The sequence below is a fragment of the Diadema setosum genome, chromosome 15 (genome assembly GCF_964275005.1).
Source record: "Diadema setosum chromosome 15, eeDiaSeto1, whole genome shotgun sequence".
Classification (NCBI taxonomy): domain Eukaryota; kingdom Metazoa; phylum Echinodermata; class Echinoidea; order Diadematoida; family Diadematidae; genus Diadema; species Diadema setosum.
Genome location: NC_092699.1, coordinates 7162838 through 7180901, shown reverse-complemented (window position 1 = coordinate 7180901; position 18064 = coordinate 7162838). Strand labels below are relative to the sequence as shown.

At 39.1% G+C, this 18064-nt stretch overlaps 2 protein-coding genes across 3 annotated transcripts in view; one reads left to right on the top strand and one right to left on the bottom strand.

The window, feature by feature from the left end:
* Nucleotides 1-3843, top strand: part of LOC140239029 (urease accessory protein UreG-like) — a 28749-nt gene extending 24906 nt beyond the window's left edge. For both annotated transcript variants that reach the window (XM_072318927.1, XM_072318926.1), the window contains exons 5-7: nucleotides 119-266; nucleotides 1612-1715; nucleotides 2632-3843. In XM_072318927.1, coding sequence (XP_072175028.1) covers nucleotides 119-266; nucleotides 1612-1715; nucleotides 2632-2769 — 390 coding nt within the window. In that variant the 3' untranslated portion in view covers nucleotides 2770-3843. The remainder of the gene's footprint in view (nucleotides 1-118; nucleotides 267-1611; nucleotides 1716-2631) is intronic.
* Nucleotides 3844-5201: 1358 nt separating this feature from the next.
* On the bottom strand, nucleotides 5202-15013 carry LOC140238888 (coiled-coil domain-containing protein 63-like). The gene is made up of 12 exons (XM_072318785.1): nucleotides 14886-15013; nucleotides 14026-14181; nucleotides 13195-13294; nucleotides 12389-12519; nucleotides 11515-11696; nucleotides 10894-11007; nucleotides 10148-10403; nucleotides 9319-9536; nucleotides 7736-7904; nucleotides 6951-7126; nucleotides 6173-6349; nucleotides 5202-5338 (listed from the first exon to the last, which is right to left on the bottom strand). The coding sequence occupies exons 2-12, from the start codon at nucleotides 14096-14098 to the stop codon at nucleotides 5222-5224; spliced, it is 1713 nt and encodes a 570-aa protein (XP_072174886.1). The 5' UTR covers nucleotides 14099-14181; nucleotides 14886-15013; the 3' UTR covers nucleotides 5202-5221.
* Between the last annotated feature and the right edge of the window lie 3051 nt (nucleotides 15014-18064).

Here is an 18064-nt window from a genome sequence, read left to right as displayed (position 1 = left end):
TTTGAATGCTGATTGGCTTAGAAAACTCCATAGCGTTGTACGCACGATAAATGTTTTGGCACATGTTGGGTTAGAGTACATCTTTACCTATATCAATTATTACTTGCACCTGTTACAGGACTATTCGGTGAATCTTCAGACCATCAAGGACCTCACGGTCAAGTTCCAGCCGCAGCTTGTCATCGTCGAGTCCGGTGGCGACAACCTGGCAGCGAACTTCAGCCGCGAGCTCGCCGACTATATCATCTACGTCATCGACGTGGCAGGTACAAAAATGTAGGCTTACCTTTTTTTTCAGATTTGCAGTTTCGGTCCCTTGTTCCACAGATATAATTTTCTTCAGGTTTTACGTGTAGTGAATAAACCCAAGACGGGAGATGCAAGAAGCGATTCAGAGAAGCAAGCGAATTAGCCCATAAATGTTTACAGCGTGACGTCTTTCTCAAGTTTCTATTAATTCTAGTTGTATATTTAAGTTTATGTATTCAAAATCGTGGGTGTTTGATTTTCCTCCTCTATTGCTCGATGATAAGGCCGGAACAATCTTGTTTCAAATTTATGGCTATAGCTTTCCGATGAGGACCCTATAACATTGCTGTCTCTCCACTTGTGTATTATTCATTACATTCCGACATTTCCTGAAACTCAGTCTGCTAGCATGGTAGTTGTTTTAATGTTAGTCAAGTCGTTGGCAGACTTTCGGATTGTCAGAAACAATCTTTGTCATAAAGTTATAGACTCTGAATATATTAGTAAACCGATCTAAAACCAGGTCAGGCAATACAAAGAACAACAATAACAACCCCCTCAAAAAAAAAAAAAAAAAAAAGGACAGGCCAAGCTCTGGTTAATAACCTTTGCGAATGAATTATGTATGCATCTGAATGCCGTGATAAACGTGATGGCCGCACAGATCCGCATCAATAAACCCTCCAAGAGACGTGTTTTGAAAATTGCAATACATTAGCCTATTATAGGTTCGAATAGTATGACAGTTAAAGGGAAAGTACAGTACTGGTTGAGGTGAGAGTTCAACTTGTAACGTTTTGCGAGATATTTAGAAACCACTCTATGAAATGTTAAAAAGCTTACAATTCTAACGGGAATCAAAAGTTTATTTGATGAAAATCGGTTTTGAAATGGCTGAGATATCTAAAAACAAGGTAAAACAAAGAGATCCTAATAAAAGTTGTGGCATGTCCAATTTTATTATGATCGCTTTTTTGGATATCTCAACCATTTCAAGGCCAATTTCATCAAATAAATGTTGAATCCTTCTTGAAATTACATGCTCTTTCATTTTTCATAAAAGGTTTCTCATTATCTCACAAAAAAAAGTATAAACCTAAATCCTCACCTGAACCAGTACTGTACAGTCCCCTTTAGTGCTCTCTCCCTGTCAAAAGCAAAGAAGCAAGAAAAGAAACGTTCAGGGAAGAGACGAAAAGTTTCACTGTGTTTGCAAACAGCCGAATTCCTTCGTTTTGTTTTCTCGTTACCTCAGGTAAAGATACGTTCATGAGGATGTATGCTGTCTTAGCTCAGTCCGGTGTATGTCCAGTTCTTTGATTCCAACTGCCGATTCCTGTTTCTATGACAACTGATATACAGGTGGAGACAAGGTCCCTAGGAAGGGCGGGCCTGGCATCACCCAGAGCGATCTGCTCGTCATCAACAAGACAGATCTAGCCGAGGCTGTCGGGTCAGACTTGGAGGTGAGCTCAAGAAAGTCAACAGTTTAGGCCACGTCCGAACTCTGGCAGAATGACTGCCATACATATCTATTTAATTTCATATCAAAATGCTTGCAAAAGGCATGACCCATTCAGATGGCGTTGGTCAGAGCTCTTTAGGACACAAACATTGAATTTAAGCTATAATAAAATATTTTTACATGAAACAAAAAAGACATTAATCAATGAATATCAAAGTCTATTCTATTTGATTTGTGGCCAGATGGATATGTAAATGTATTAAACATGTCCAAAACAATGGGGAAAAAGTATACGAAGAAATAGAAATTACAAAATAAATGTATTCATTTATTCAACAAATCTTCTCCCCCTTTCTCATGTCTACATTGTGAATCTTTATTTACGTAATGTAATAGTATTTGTATTATGGAACTACTCTGTAAAACACGATATTTCGCGGCATGAAATTTTCGCGAATGAGAGCCGACGGATTCATTTGCAACATGAAATTTTCGTGTGTTTCCTCTAGCATTCAATGCATATAGTGTAGACAAGATTTTAGCGTGCATTTTAATTTCGCGAAACTTGGCTCTCGCGAAATTCGCGAAATTAAAATGCACACGAACATTCCTCGTTTTACAGTATGTATTTTTGTTCAACATTCTTTGTAATATCAATAAACAATGCAAAATTCAAGGCCTGGGCTAGGTCACCTGGATTAAATAGGAAACACAAGGCACAAACAAAATAAAAAACAAACTAAAGTCCAGTAATATACCCAAATAATACGGTATAGAGATATTCCATTGATTTAAGATATCTTAATCTACCTGTGAATATACAGGATTATGTTCAACAATTATGATTGTAATAGATCAAATAATATTCTTCTCCGTCTACTCTTGTGTACTCTGATATCCTCCTCTCTGATGCAAAGGTGATGAGGCGGGATGCTGATCTGATGAGGCAAAAGGGACCAACCATCTTCTCCCAGGCCAAGCACATGATAGGGGTGGAGGACATTGCTAACCTCATCCTGAGATCCTATGAGAGGACGACCGTTCAGCAAGAGTGACCGTTCATTAAGAGTGACCGCAGAGAAACCACACGGAAGAACAGTGTGGTGGAAAGAAGCTCGTATGAGGGGGACAGACTCGAAAATAATTGATTCTTTCGGAAACCACAAATAGGTGTTAGACACCTTCTGAAGGGAATTTTGTCAAAATTATTATATCGCAGCTGTTACCGGTGTGGAACCATCATTATTCCTCTAGCAAGATTTTCTTCAGCGTGTCCATAATAGCCTACAGATATTTTCTGACAAAGTGTAGCCAAATTCATATATGCCACAAATGGGCATCGTGGATAACATAATTAAAAAGATGTGACTACTGAACTTTGTCCAAATTTCACAATGTATATTATCTTTTTTTTTTTTCTTCTTTTTCTACTTCTTTAATCCAAGTTATTAAAGTGCCAAAAGTAAATGCTTTTTTGTATTTCTTTTCACTTCAGTCACAGAGCTGTGAACACAAGGACCTACGCATAATTAGGCAACGTGGAACATATTAATTCATTTTCACCACAATGATAAACTACCATTTTAATTGCGCAAGTCAGCAAACTGGCGTAATTCATCCACGATGCGTAGACATTTCCCCTACCCTTCACATTTATTGCATGCGGACGAAATGAATATCTATGGGCAGTGACTGTGCCGCTTAAAATAGGAAGAAAAAAAATAAATGGTTTTTAAAAAAGCTCATAAAATTATAAAGTACTATAACTGTATGCATCATATGTTCATGACTAATTTAGGAAGGGGTATCTGCAGTCAAGGTCTATACACTGTACACGTATATAGTCAGCGTGTGTTTTGTATTATTTTCACTTTCTCTTACTCTCTTTTTGAAGCATAATGTATAGATATCGATATTAATCATACAATTTCTACATCGCCTTATATTTTTCGTTGTACACTTCAGAAAGAAGTGACCGGAAATTCACTTTTGATGATCCCTTGCCATCCTGATTCCCCTCTGATTTTGTTTTTCTTTGTTTCTTGCTTTTTAACCCATACATGTATTTCCTTTCACTCTTTTTGTACAAATACATTCAGAAAAAAATAAAAAATAAAAAATAAAATGAAGTGTCAGGGAGGTTATCATTTGCATTTATTGTTGTTGTGGTGTTGGTTTTTATTCATTCACCGTATACGGAGACACACAGCCACACAAAACACTCGGCCACTAAAGTAACATCAAGCAACAACAGTTTTTTGTTTTTCTTTTCACATAAAACAGTTTATTTACATTAGAAAACTCATTCCCTTTAACCATGTTAGTGACATGGTTGTTATCAGACAATTATGCGAATGAACATGACATAGAAAATAATCATTATAAGCATGGCTTTACACTCACCATGAAATTGCATGGTTCAGAAAGTCATAAAAAGATATAAAATATAATCAAAACATGATGGAGTCAACTCATAAATAATGGTACAAACAGCTGTATCATATTACAAACAATAGAAGGTCAGAAGAGAAAAGGTGGTATGTCAAATTATGGGACACAGGTATAGTTTTTGTTTCTATTAACTAACATACTTTGGGACTTAACATATAAAATGAATTGAAATTATCTTCTAATTCCCTAGAATTAATATTTCTTGCTAGTTCAATTCAACAGATGTGACCACATTCTTTTAATTTACGGGGATGTGAAAGTTAAGCCTTGTGGAAGTAGTGACGTCAAATAAAATGTGACGGGCATCGCTTCAGTTATATCCTAAGTGGAGCATAACTTTACACATCTTATACACCCATGTCCTAGTACATCATACAAGACATCATTACAGACCACTACAAACTGGGGACACGTGTATTCAAAAGCTGAGAAAGTATCCTTATGCTTTACCCCACACAGTCGCAACAGCTGTTCATGAGTGCTACAAATTCGCTGACTTATTTTGCCTCACCACGAAACCTGAATTAGACCTGAACACATTCATAGAAACGCTCTTTTTTTTTTTTATTGATGAATTGGGAGGATTCTTAATGAAAATACCATCATATCATATAACTGTAGGGACTACTGTAAACGCCATATATTCAGCTAGTCTTAATTTATCACAACTTGGGATTTCCTGACTATTTTAGGAGTGATTAAATTTTGCAATTGTGCAATTGTTAACTTTGCCAATAACACAAAACTCACAAAATCATTGAAAATAACATCTTTGCGAAATACATGGCATGTACAGCAGTATGTAAATACTGCAATCTGCCTTGACATTGGATAAAGGTGACTTTCCTTACGTCATGACTGCCATTCTATTCCGACTCCTTTGACTCACATGACCTCACCCTATCATCCTTCTGTGGCTCCAATGTCTGACTTCTCAACCACACCCCCCTCCCCCCCCCCCCCCCCCCCCCCGATCCAATCTACCACTTCCTCTCTCTTACCTCACTCTTGTATCCCCCCCCCCCCCCCCACCCCTCCCCTCCCTGGTGTACCACCTCAATGTTTGACACCACGCTTCTTGTCCGGAAGAGCCTGTTTCTGCTTTAAGTCCTTGGCGCCTGAGAGATCGTACTGGAACCCTTTCTTGGCCGCCGCGGCTTCTCTCTTCATCACCTGAAATTAGTCGAAGGAAAAGCAAAGAAAAAAAATTCATAAGTTGCCATGTCTCAGGCCAAGAATTGTTCACTACAGCAACTGGAAAATTTGGTTAAATTTCATCTCCATCCCAGCTTTTTGTGACAGATCTGATTATATAACAGTGAATAAGATAAGGTGTTAAAAAAGTACAATCAATGTTACCTTTGTTAAATGCTAAATGCCTTAAGAAATATTTCAACATGATGAAATTTGTCCAGTAATACTTGTATACATAGCTGGCTGAACATTGGCAGTTTGTAAGTGAACAGTGTCATGTGTCATAACTAGAATCTTCTTGGTTTTAAATTGCATTTGCATTTCTTTAGCATTTATGCATGATACAGGCAGATCTATATCAATTGCAGAGTCAACAACTTGGAGCATATCTGGGAACTATTTTATCTAAATATGCTGCAGAACAGTTCAAAACCTTCACATAAGAATAATATGTAGCCCTCAACTCACTGTGTTTTTGACAGCAAACTAAGCAGTCAGATTTGCTTAAAGGTATAAGTCAATTAGGCAAGATGTATGGTTACATCACAACTTCACAACTTTCTTCACAGTACTGTGCTTCATGCGTCAATGTTAAACATTCTGTACTTGATATCAGTGACGTTATTATGGCACACAGTCCTTGTAGTTAATGATGAATAAAAAGTCATAAACATGTGCTAGTTGACAGAGCACAGGTAAGATCAGACCAATTTCTGTGTTCCTGGAAATATAAAGACTAAATGCACTGAAGGGAGAACTTTATTTGATTACATAAACATGAATATATCAAATTGACACAACGCAGTCACATACCCCTTTCATAATCCTTTGCTTGAGTTCGTTCTGCGTCAACGGTCGATTCTCCTCGTCGCTCATCTCAGAGCCCTGATCACTGTCATACTCGTCGCCTGTAGAGGGCGGCAGGATGTTGAGCTGCTGGGGAGCTGGGATCGGACCCTTGCCCAGGAGACCTGGAATCTTGGCTTCAACCTTGAAGGCAGAAAGAGTAGGGAAAAATAGAGTCATTAGTTCATTTGACCAAACTTTACCACTTTCTGTCAATGTTTATGCACCAGAGATTCGTCCATGCCAGGTTTTTTTCTCTATTCTTGTTCTATTCTCCTTCGAACACTCTCAAACTCATTTCCTTGGTGAAGCTCATTTTACCTTAAATGATAAGACCAGTCACAATTTAACCACCACTTACATACTCTCAGGAATTAAAATCACTTTAACAGGACAAACAAATAGATAATACACTAGCTGTTGTCATCATTATCTTTCCAATGGAAGAAAGATGAAGAGTATATGCCATTTTAAAGCTGTATAACCATCACACCACATACTGTATATCCTTAAAGAAAGTGTCAAGGGATTTTCCCCATTTCTTTCCAAACAAAACACTGACATACCACGACAACACATTACAACAGAAAAAAGAAATAGGCCACAAAATGTCAGGTACGATATTCTTTGCAAAGAGATCTCAGAACGAATTTCTGCACATTGGCAATAGCCAGAGGACATGAACAGATCTTGTATCATCCGTCCTAAGTTTGTCACTGCAGAAATGGAGAAGACTAAGACCCACCTGTTCGGCATTCTTGGAATCATAGTAGATGCTGACAGTGAGGAGTTCATTGGTGCGCTGTTCCACCAGTCCCAAGTACTGCATGATGGTATCATCCGTCACGCCCGCCGCACTTCCCAGCATGTTGGTGATGGCCGAGCTGTCGCAGTTGGTCTTGGCAAAGAGGGAGTTGACACCTGGCAGTCAAAGAAAGACAAAGAGCAATGTTGATGGTTATTGACTTGAGATGTGGTCACGATTCAAATTCATCCCAAATACCAGTCACTTTTAATAGGGCAGCACTACTTTCTCGTATCATTCATTATGTTCATTGTTTCATGTAATCATCAGTAAATGTTCCTGGCAGCATTGACAATTTTATCAGTTCCAGGTCCTGCTAGATTCAGTTGCAAGCATCTAGAACTACACTTTAATATCTGCTACTTTATAAAGGCTAGTTGTGATCTGCTGTTGACAGTCTACAACGATGCAACAGATCATACTATAAATCATGACAAAAGGCTGCAAATGGCCATGTGGTATTTCGAGACTAGGTTGAACAAAAGTTAAGCTTAGACGTACAGTTGACCTTTTAAGTCGACCTCGCATAAGTCAAATAATCATCTAAGTTGAAGGTCTTTTCAAGCTATATTCTGTGAATTTTAATCCCTTGTAAGTCTAATTTTCTCCATGTCAAAGATATTTCCTCAGTCCAAATAGAACTGACTATTAAGAGAGAGGTTGACTGTATCTTTCAAAGAGGAGAAAAGGTAAAGACAGGACTATGTAGGATTGCAGCTTCTTACCATCCTTGAGTTGGTCCAGGATCTTGTTGACACTCTTGATCTTCACACCGTACTCATCAGCCAGCTTGGTGGCAGCCACCTGTTTCTCTTCCAGTCCCTTCAGGATGGCTTTCCTGTCCTCCTCCATCTGGGCTCCCTGGTCCTCAAACTCCCTCATCTCAGCCTTGATCTACAAAATTGACAAAGATCGGTAAGAGATTAATGACGGGCTCTTCCAACAGAGAAGAGGGTGGTTTGAAATTGAATTCTTACCCTCAAATAACATTCATGCATACATTTATGAATAGATGCCAAACAAAAGAGCTGCATATAAAAAAAATACCTTCTCATCAAATGAAATTTGTATTGCCCTGGTCCTCAAACTCCCTCATCTCAGCTTTTATCTACAAATTTGTCAAAGTTGGGGCCAAGATTAATGGCAGTTTCCTCCAATGGAGCAGAGGGTGGTTTGAATACTTACCCTCAAATAATATTCATGCATACATGTATGAATACACACACAAGAAAGAGCTGTGTTGAATAATAAAATACCTAGTCCTCATCAAATGAGACTGTATTGCCCTGGTCCTTAAACTCCCTCATCATCACCTTAAAGGGTGTGTACAGTTCTGGTCGAGGTGAGGATTTAGCTTTTAACGTTTTGCGCCATATTCAGAAACCACTCTATGAGATGTCAAAGAGCATGCAGTTGTAAGGGGTATCAAAAGTTTATTCTATGGAAATCGGTTTTGAAATGGCTGAGATATCCAAAAACAAGGTGAAACAAAGAGATCCTAATAAAGTTGTGGCATGTCGCCTTTTATTATTAGCACGTTTTTGGATATCTCAGCCATTTGAAAACCAATTTTCATCAAATAAACGTTGAATCCTTCTTAAAATTACATGCTCTTTCATATTTCATAAGAGGCTTTTCATAATCTCACTTAGGAATGTTCAAAACATGAATCCCCACCTCAACCAGTAATGTACAGTCCCTTTAATCTACAAATTTGTCAAAGTTTTAGGCCAGGATTAATAGCAGGCTTTTCCATATGGTGGTTTGAATATTTACCCTCTAATAACATTCATGCAAACATTCATGAATACACGCACACAAAAGAACTACATTAAATAATAACTCCTCATCAAATGAGAATTGTATCGCTGACAGATTTCAGGCACTTACCATAATGTGCACTGAATACTTATGTTCAGTTTAATATTACTGCATGAACAAGCAAAAACGCTCCAAGTAGATAGCTGCCAACTCTTCATTAGTATTGTGTTAATTAAACCAGATATCTTTTGTCTTTTCAATACAACCGTTTTGCACCAAAGCAAGCTAAACATTTCCCTTACATGAGAAGAGAAAGTATATCTATTCTATTTCATCTTGACTATTGATCACTGCAAACAAACAAGTACATGTCAGATATGCCTCACTTTATATTACAGAGTCTACGCAATTTGTCTTTTAACTTACCAATCGTATGTAGTTGGGTTCTGCGTTCCTTGTCCCTTCTCCAAATACCATTCCAACCTAATACTGTCATACGCTCAGTTCTTATCATTCTTTTTAATTGTGTATCACATTGTTTGCTCACCTCCTCAATCTGGTCACTAAGCATCTCCATCTCATTATTCTTCTCGTTCACGAAGTTGAAGAGGGCAAAGTTGCGATCCTCTGTCTCGATGAACTTCTTGACAAGCATCGTGAGGTCCTCCTCCTGAGTGATCTCTGAGATGCGCTCGAAGGCAGCCTCGTAGGCCTCGATGGAGTCCTCCTGTCGCTCACGGCGACGCTTGTCAGCCGCCTCCGTTTCTACACGATAAGAGGAGAAGAAATGTTAACCCTTTCAAACTGCACATCTGTTATTTGTATGCATTAACTTCCAAACTATGAATTGGGGACGAGTCAGAACCCACTAAAACTGTTTCATATTTTGTGGCTTATTCTAGCTAGGTTGTATCGCACAACATGCTACGAATGAGTCCACCTCTAAACTGCTTCATAAAGAAATAAACTCCTTTTATCAATAAGATGGGATGGGAGATGGACGAGATGATTGGGAGGGTGGGCAGCTCTGAAAAAAGTGATAGAAGGAACACTGTACAAACACACCTTATCATCATATTATACTCAGTAAAGTGACATGAGAAGTATTGTATGTACATGCTTTATTATTGTACACTGGACAAAGTGACAGAAGGAGCATTGTATGCACACACCTCATCATTGTACACTGAGGAAAGCAACAGGAGTATGTATTAACACAACTTATTGTACCAGTACTACATAAGGAGAAGCAGAGAAATGGGGATGGGGTGGTAGCAATGATACACCAAAGTAACATTCACTATGAAATTAATCATCCTGGGAATCATCCACATTAACGGGTCGGTAAACTTGGATGGACAGGGCAAGGCATTCACCTTTCTTCTGGCGCCAGGCCTTGAGGTAGTCGTCCTCCTCGCGCTCCTTGCCCTTGATGTTCATGAACTCCCGCAGCTTGCGGTCATGGTCGATGATGCGCTGCAGCTCCTTCATCTCCTGCTGGTGCTGGGCCATGTCCTTGTCCGCCTTCTCCTTCAGCAGCATCATCTTGGCCTGGGCCTCGTCCCGAGAGTCGTAGGCTTGGGTCGACTGGTCAATGACCTCACCGATCTCCTGGCGGAGGTCCGTCTTCTCCTGCAGGGATCGAAGACGATGCACACACAAAACATGAACACGAGGTGAAATGAGTGAACGTTCTGGCAGAGGAGCGTAGAAAGCTTCACTTGCAATTTCTTGTGGCACATTATAGATTAGAAGCACGTGACACATAATCTTGAATTACATTGTATGCAGAAAAACAATAGATGCTATCATGCTCACTTGGAATGATGATGCAGAAAAGGAGATGTCAAATTATATCAAATCTAATCAAAAGTCAACAGCTGGTAGTGGTATCATTCTTACATCATACTTGCATGAGGCAGGGATATAGGTGGAGTAACACATGCATGAAATTTTGCTTGTGCCCTTGTCTCAAGGACAAGATGGACATTTCTTTTTGTCATTGATCAAGCCACAAACGATGCAATTAACAATCAAAGCAAATTAGGAGCATGCTGACTTATGATGATTCTTGACTCAAGTATCATATACAGTTTGCAGTTGACCCTGAGAAACCCCCTACCTTGTCAAGCTTCTTTCGGATGTTCTCAAAGCGTGTCCGTTCCACACGGAAGCTGTCGATCTCCTCACGTAGCTCGGCATTTTCCGTCAGCATGGCATTGAACTTCTCATTGGCCTTCGAAAGAGAACAAAAAAAAATATCGTAAAAGTCTCACATCATTAATGACAACATCGTATCAACTAGCAGTATTAGGAGAGTGCACGCTGTGAGCGGTTGCTAATGCAGCCATTGTAACTACAATGTGAGACATTTGATAAGGACGTCTTCATCACGGAGGTCAGAAATGCAGCTTGTGGCATACAGAAAAATCAGCAAACAGAATTCAGAAGTGAAGAGGGAAACATGAAATACATTAATGGGTAACAGATTAAGGACTCAAGAGGGTGCTGTTGCATGGACCAATCTGCCATGTTCAGAACATCCAAATAAGACATATTTGGATACCACTCTTGTAAAACACCAAGAAATATTTTTAAAGTTTTGATTAAAAAAAAAAAATATTCCATGATTTCTTATAACTTTCTTTGTATTTGAATAGTTTTAATTGCAAATATCTGAACTTAAACAAGAAAGGAGTAAGTATTAACTCCTTTTGCAGATTCTCCAAACGATGATCCGTACCTGATGGAGTCGGTTCTCTTTCACCCGGATGGCCTTCAGAGTCTTCTGGGTGTGATGCTGGCTGGCATGGACTCCGCCCATCTTCTTGTGCTGCTCCCGGATCTCCTTCTCCATCTTGCGGATGCGGGCATCCAGCTCCGCTTGCTTCTCTTTCTCCTGGCTCACCTTCTCCAAGAATTCATCTGAAAAAGGGATTCATACAGGCATAAAACGCACAACTTTGAGCAAAGGGAATATACATTGTATATTTTGTAATATTACCTCTTTATACCACTCCATGTCACATTAATCCCCTCTACCTAGGTTTGTGTGTAAAATTTGCACACATTGGAAACACTGGAACAGAAGGGATTAACTGGTTGAACTACTGTCATTGTGGGTTGATTAACAACTTTCATTTCTATTTTTTTCCCCCTTTTCATTCCTGATAGGAAGAAGCACAACACAGGATGATTGACAGTGTGCCCTGGACATCAGGTACACATCCCTTTTTATACAATACCCTCATTAAATTATCTCTTGTTCAGAAGTCCATTCATATTTAATACCCTGTTACCAAATCCCACGTCCCAATGCCCACCCCCCCAAAAAAAAAAAAAATACATAAACACCTTTAACAAGCAAATTCCAAGCAAAGGTTGGAAACATGCGTAACTGCAACACCATAGCATACATAATAGGATTATGTTTCTTGCATATCTGTATGTACAATGAATACTACTTTGGGATCACATATATGTGGGTCTTGCATTAATGGATACCACCCTCCGTAGCAATACAGCATGACATCACAATGGTGCTGATTAGGCAATCACATTTTTACAATTCTGTCAAGAGTGTGATGCTTAGCATCTTACATTTGCCAACTTCATACCTCTCTCATCCAGGAGGTCATTGAGCTTGTCGACGTTGCCGCCATCTCGTGTCTGGTTGGTCTGACTGTCGGAGAGACGCAGGTCCTTCATGAGTTCCTCTTTCTCCGACTCCAGAGTCTTGATCTCTGCCCTAGAGAAGCCAATGGACCAGCATCACCTTGGTCAGTTTTACGTACAATACCTCAGTGGTACAAACTGAGTCATGGAACTCCAGGATTGAATGCACTAACTCACACACACACACACACACACACATGCACACTAATTCAACACCAACTGTCTCGATATGGCCAGGTGGCCTACAAATGTGTATTAAACAAACTATATACAATACAAACCAAGGCTCAACATTAACAATAGCATGGTGGCCCAGGGCTGCGAAAAATTAGTGTCACGCTAAAAAATGTATCTTTTGGTGGCCAGACTGGGCAACTAGCATTAAACCGCAATTGTTATTTTTGCTTTTATTTTGGACCACTACATATCTTTTTCGTGCCACCAGAATGTCAGATTGACAGATTTTAGTGGCCTGATGGGTAACCAAACAAAAAAGTTGCATCAAGCCCTGCAAACTATTCTGGATATACACCATAGATATACGTAAATGTTGATGTTACATTGACTTGGGAGGGGGGGGGGGGGGGATGGGGAGATTTCAATTACTTGAAACTCATGCTGATGTAGACCAGAGAATTCTTCATACACTGATAGGTTCTTAAAGTCTTGAACAGACCAGGATTTGACAATCTTTCCCAGGACAGTAAAGCATTTTCTAGCACTTTATAGATCCTGACATTCTACTCACAGCTGTCTACGGATGAGGTCCTGCGACTCAAAGTTGTAGGCGTTGCGATCACCCTCCATGAGGCGGTACTGGCGCTGCAGCTTAGCAAGCTCAGTCTCCGCTGCAGTGTCACAAAAACAAGAATAAACATATACTTTGAAATCCTAATGCATAGATGAAGGATATTATTCTCGTCTGCACAAGAGTTTTTGAGCTTTAGCTGCATTTTTTTGTTCCATTGATGAATGGATACCTGTTGTGACTTTTCATTTGAAATTGGATGACTCTTAAAAGCAATCATTATTTTGTTGGGTTCTTTTTTTCAATCGTTCTGCAATGCTAGGGTTACTCTTGTCAACTAGAATTATCAAAATGCATCATATTAAAGTCAAGCTTGATTCAATTACCTTGTTAAAGATCAATGCCATAATTTGCATTGACACTCTTTTCATTGTAGGCTGCTGATATGAACTGCTATAAAACTTGCCTTTTGAAATAAAAGCCATAAACAAAATTTACAAGTAACGTTCTTAAAGGAATCATGTGTTTGGAATAAAGCCTCTGACTGCACTGTGAGATTTGAAAAACAAAATTTTGTTGAAACATTAACATATCCTGCTTCTGTAGGACAGGATACATGCACAATGACAAAAAGCATTAGAACAGGTACTGTACGTCCACTATAATATAAACAAATTGCAATGCTTACCGATACCAGCACATACAATGTACATCTAACAATAGCAGACTGTTCTGTGCAAAAGCATTATCATGTTGTATTGACTTGTAGCGACTACAGAATATACATTTGTAGAGGCTCTGGTCCGCTAAGTACTTGGCCAGCAAACTCACCAAGTTGTTGGTCTGCATCAACATCGCTGATGTCAGAACGACGACTGGCTGATCGTGGAGCTCCTCGTGGCATGGTGAATGATGTTTGTCCTACTTAAAGATTTGCAAAGATATGTAGTCACTTCACACAGTCGATGGCCAGATTGCAGCTGTATCCTGTGAAATGAAGTGAGGTGTAATAACAGATCAATCATTCATGAATCAGGCTAGTCTCAACACTGACAGGCAGCAAAATAAATGCATATTTATGAAATGAATCATCTCTTTTAATAACGTTAGTCTGGTTGTTGTTGTTGTTGTAGTCTATCTTAGTAACGATGTTAGGCCTAACGTTAGTAGAATCCTTTTACTAGATTAGGTTAGAAATTCACATTGAAAGTTATCTATAAAAACGTCTCTAACACCTCTTGACTGAACTATCAACAAGGCAATGGGTAAGGTGTCATGTTTTTGATCACTGTCTCAGTGTCTGTACCTAACTGTTTAAGCTGTCGATGCCCAGCTACCTTTGTACGTTGGCCTTAGGGTCGTTAGACCCTGCTAAACAGGCTGTTGCAAAATAATATTCACAGACTAGAATCTATGGACGTCACATTACACGTATATTCTAACGTTAGTCGATAGATCTACCAACACTGCGGTAAAAGCATCCACCGTGATCTTAAGTTAATTTCGGCCTAACTGTTAGGCCTACTTTATTTCTGGCACTGAAACCGCGATGGCCATCATGCCATTTCCCCACACGACCAACGTGAACGAGTATTATTCACTATAAACGTTCCACAGTTCAGCAAGGCAGACAACACAAAAGTTCACCAGAATTAAATGTTCAGTCGTATTCGCAGTCACTCGAAACTTACCTCTTTTTAATCGTAGTGTCGTGCAGTGTTCACGTTCTCTAATATGTTGAATTCGATATATTCATTCAGTGCAGATCAGATTAAATCTACAGGATCTAACGTTAGCACAAATTTCCTTCAACGTCTGCCCACTCTGTACTAAGCGATCGTATGTTTTGCAAATACATGTAGCGGGCACCCCGTATAGTACTATGCATACAACCTGTATACACACACGATAATTGATTGGTTTCTCGGCCAGTGTGTGTGAGTGTGTTCACCGTTTCCCTAGAAACAAGTAGACTCCCTCTACGTTAGATGGTGGTCATATCTCAGGGATTCCCCTTGTTCATGTAGTTGTTTTTGTTTTTTGTCATGTAGTTGTTTTTGTTTCTTTCTTTTCTTGAACATCGATACATCGGCTAGTCGTGGTCTTGTGGTGCGATGGTAATACAATGCACTATCAGTTAATAACTATAAACTCTGAAAGTAAAGACTTGTATACGTCGGGGAGGGGGGGGGGGAGTGAAGGAGGGCACATCCGACATACTGATAATATTTTACTGTGTATAATGAAATCAATATCATTTCAGACGTGTTTTCCATGAAACAATATTGTCCTTTTTTCTTTACTCTTTTCATTCAATCGCCGTTATAATGCACACATCCATGTTAGAGTATTGTTTCAGAATAGCGAAATTTCTCTTACCTTCATGCGAATGAAGACAGCAGAAAAATAGAGAAAAGCAACAAAGTGTTTGATGTTATCAGTGCCGCGGTGCGTTTCATACATTGCAAAGAGTCCGGTGTTAATATGTAACACCGAACTGGTCTTAAATTTCCGGTGCTCATTTATTGTATTAGATTAACACCTCCGGGTGTCATTTCAAAATATAAAATTGTCTTTTAAATAGTTTCTTAGTTACTGCACTTCTTGTTGATTTTGAACTTCAACAAGACGATCAAGAATTTTCCGATAAAGTACTTGATTTTGGGGAAAAATGTGTAAACACATCTACACCACAGTAACACCAGTTGGTGTGGTCTCCTATTGAAGCTGGACGAGTTTTATATCATTGACATTAACACCAGCAATATCAAATGAACACCATGTGGTGTCAATATTAGCAATATCAAATCAACACCATGCGGTGTCGATATTGAATTAACACCAGCAATATCAAATCAACACCATGCGGTGTCATTATTGAATTAACGGTCCAGCGCAGTGTCAAAAATATCACCAGCTACAGTGTGAAATTAACACCACGAAGTACCAGGTGAACACTTTTCAACACCATCACAATACATTTTCTACACCTGTGGGTGTGGTCCTCTATATATTGACACTTGATCGGTGTTAGATTTAACACCCATGGTGTTCAATCTAACACCAATGTTTTTACAGTGTAACATTCTGCATTGTCAAAATGACTTCTACGGCTATTGTTATTGTCATCATTATTACATGTTCCTCATATTGTCTGTCATGATGCATTGTGAATTTTAAGGAAACCGTCATTTTGAGTTGATAAGCCCGCCATTTCCCGTCCTTGAACTCTTGAAAGCCTGCTAAGGCCTGACGTAGGTACTCAGTATTGTTCATGGTAGGCTCTGTGCGCTAAGTTGTTTGCAGAGAACGTAATTATTATTGCCTTTGTCTTGTTGATTGGCCGACTAGTGAATTTCATTGTTGCATTTTTGAGCGGGCTGATTCTTAGTGGAAAGGAATAAGAATACTCGAGAATACAAAATAGTTCACCATTATTATTTTCACGTGCGTCGACTTGTATAAAAGCTCTACTTATTGTCCGTTCGGAAGTAAGATTATGAATAATTTGCCTTTTGAGTATCATGAATATTATCATCATAATTATTATTTTCCACATGGCAGACCATTATCACAATCAAAAACCATAGCAAACGGAGTTGCGAAAACAGGAAGGTGTGCAATGATACACTTTCTGCCGGGTGACGACTCACGGAAGGTTCAGGTTTGCGCATCTTGTCACCTTGTAAAGAAATAGCGCCACCTATTGACACCTGATTTCAGACAAGACAGGGTGTAGTATTGTTGGAGGTTTAAAACGAAATACTAGTATAACAAGACAACAGCGTTGACCAAATCATATAAATTTGATAGATCAAAATAATGTAACGTCAGACAAAACGGACAACAGAAAATTTAACTTCAAGACAGCTCGCAAGTTGGGTCATAATTACAATGTATACGCAAACTTTATCGGTCTTCGCCACGAACTCGAAAATATGACCCCTGCATGTTTTTGGTTGTTTTTTTTTTGTTTGTTTGGGCTTTGTTTTGTTTTGTTTTATTCTAGCATTATGCCTCGACCAGCCGGTGTAAAACTACTAAAAAGTTCCAAAAAAAAAAAGTACATGAACAAGAATATGAAAGAAACCAATAAACAAAATGAGCAAATAAATAAACAAGGGATGAAGAGCCTCTTCAAATAAAAATAAAAAAACACACAAACAAAACAAAACAAAAAACAAAACAAAACAAAAAGAAGAAACATTAGCACCCGGCATCGGCAGAGTTGGTCGCATGCTACACAGGCCTACATGTCTACCTGTATACCAGCAACGAGCACTCTTCACAACCTTTTCTTATGCCGCAGCATTCCTGAACTTCACACTGTCTGCCACATCACCGCTTCTTGGCGGCCCGGCGGGCACGTAGCAGCATTTTCCGACAATTTCCGATTCAATTTCCCGTACGCGCGCGAAGGAACGATCCCGATTTAAAAAATCAATACGCCGAATTTTATTCTAACTCTCTCTGTCTTTCCAATACGTATCCCCGCGGTTTCATCGATGAAGTTAAATTTAGCTTCCCGGTATATCCGCTAGTTTAACCCCTGGTATGAGCACTTTTTAAAGAGGGCGAAACGTCTCAGAGAATCGTACAAGGAGCCAGGAGCTCAGCAATACATTAACATTAAGGTGTATTATGTTTAAAGCTTAGTTGAAGGTCCCAAATCTCAATTTGACTATACATATAGGAGTCGAAGCATGGTTTCAAGAAAGGTCATAAAATGTGTAATGCACAACACTTCTTATACAAAAGTGACGTTACCCACGAAAATATTCAACAAAAATATAAAATTTCATCTTGGCCGGATTTGACGGCAATTGAAAAAAAAGATGATGAGTTTAATCTAATTCAAGGACTTAACTTT

What these genes read in the sequence shown, in the direction of transcription:
- LOC140238888 (XM_072318785.1), bottom strand. Translation starts at nt 14,098, where the DNA reads ATGCCACGAGGAGCTCCACGATCAGCCAGTCGTCGTTCTGACATCAGC. An exon ending in TGACCTCCTGGATGAGAGAG is followed by an intron (nt 11,697 to 12,388) that starts GTATGAAGTTGG and finishes TCCCTTTTTCAG; the next exon opens with ATGAATTCTTGGAGAAGGTG. An exon ending in AGCAAAGGATTATGAAAGGG is followed by an intron (nt 5,339 to 6,172) that starts GTATGTGACTGC and finishes GACTAATTTCAG; the next exon opens with GTGATGAAGAGAGAAGCCGC.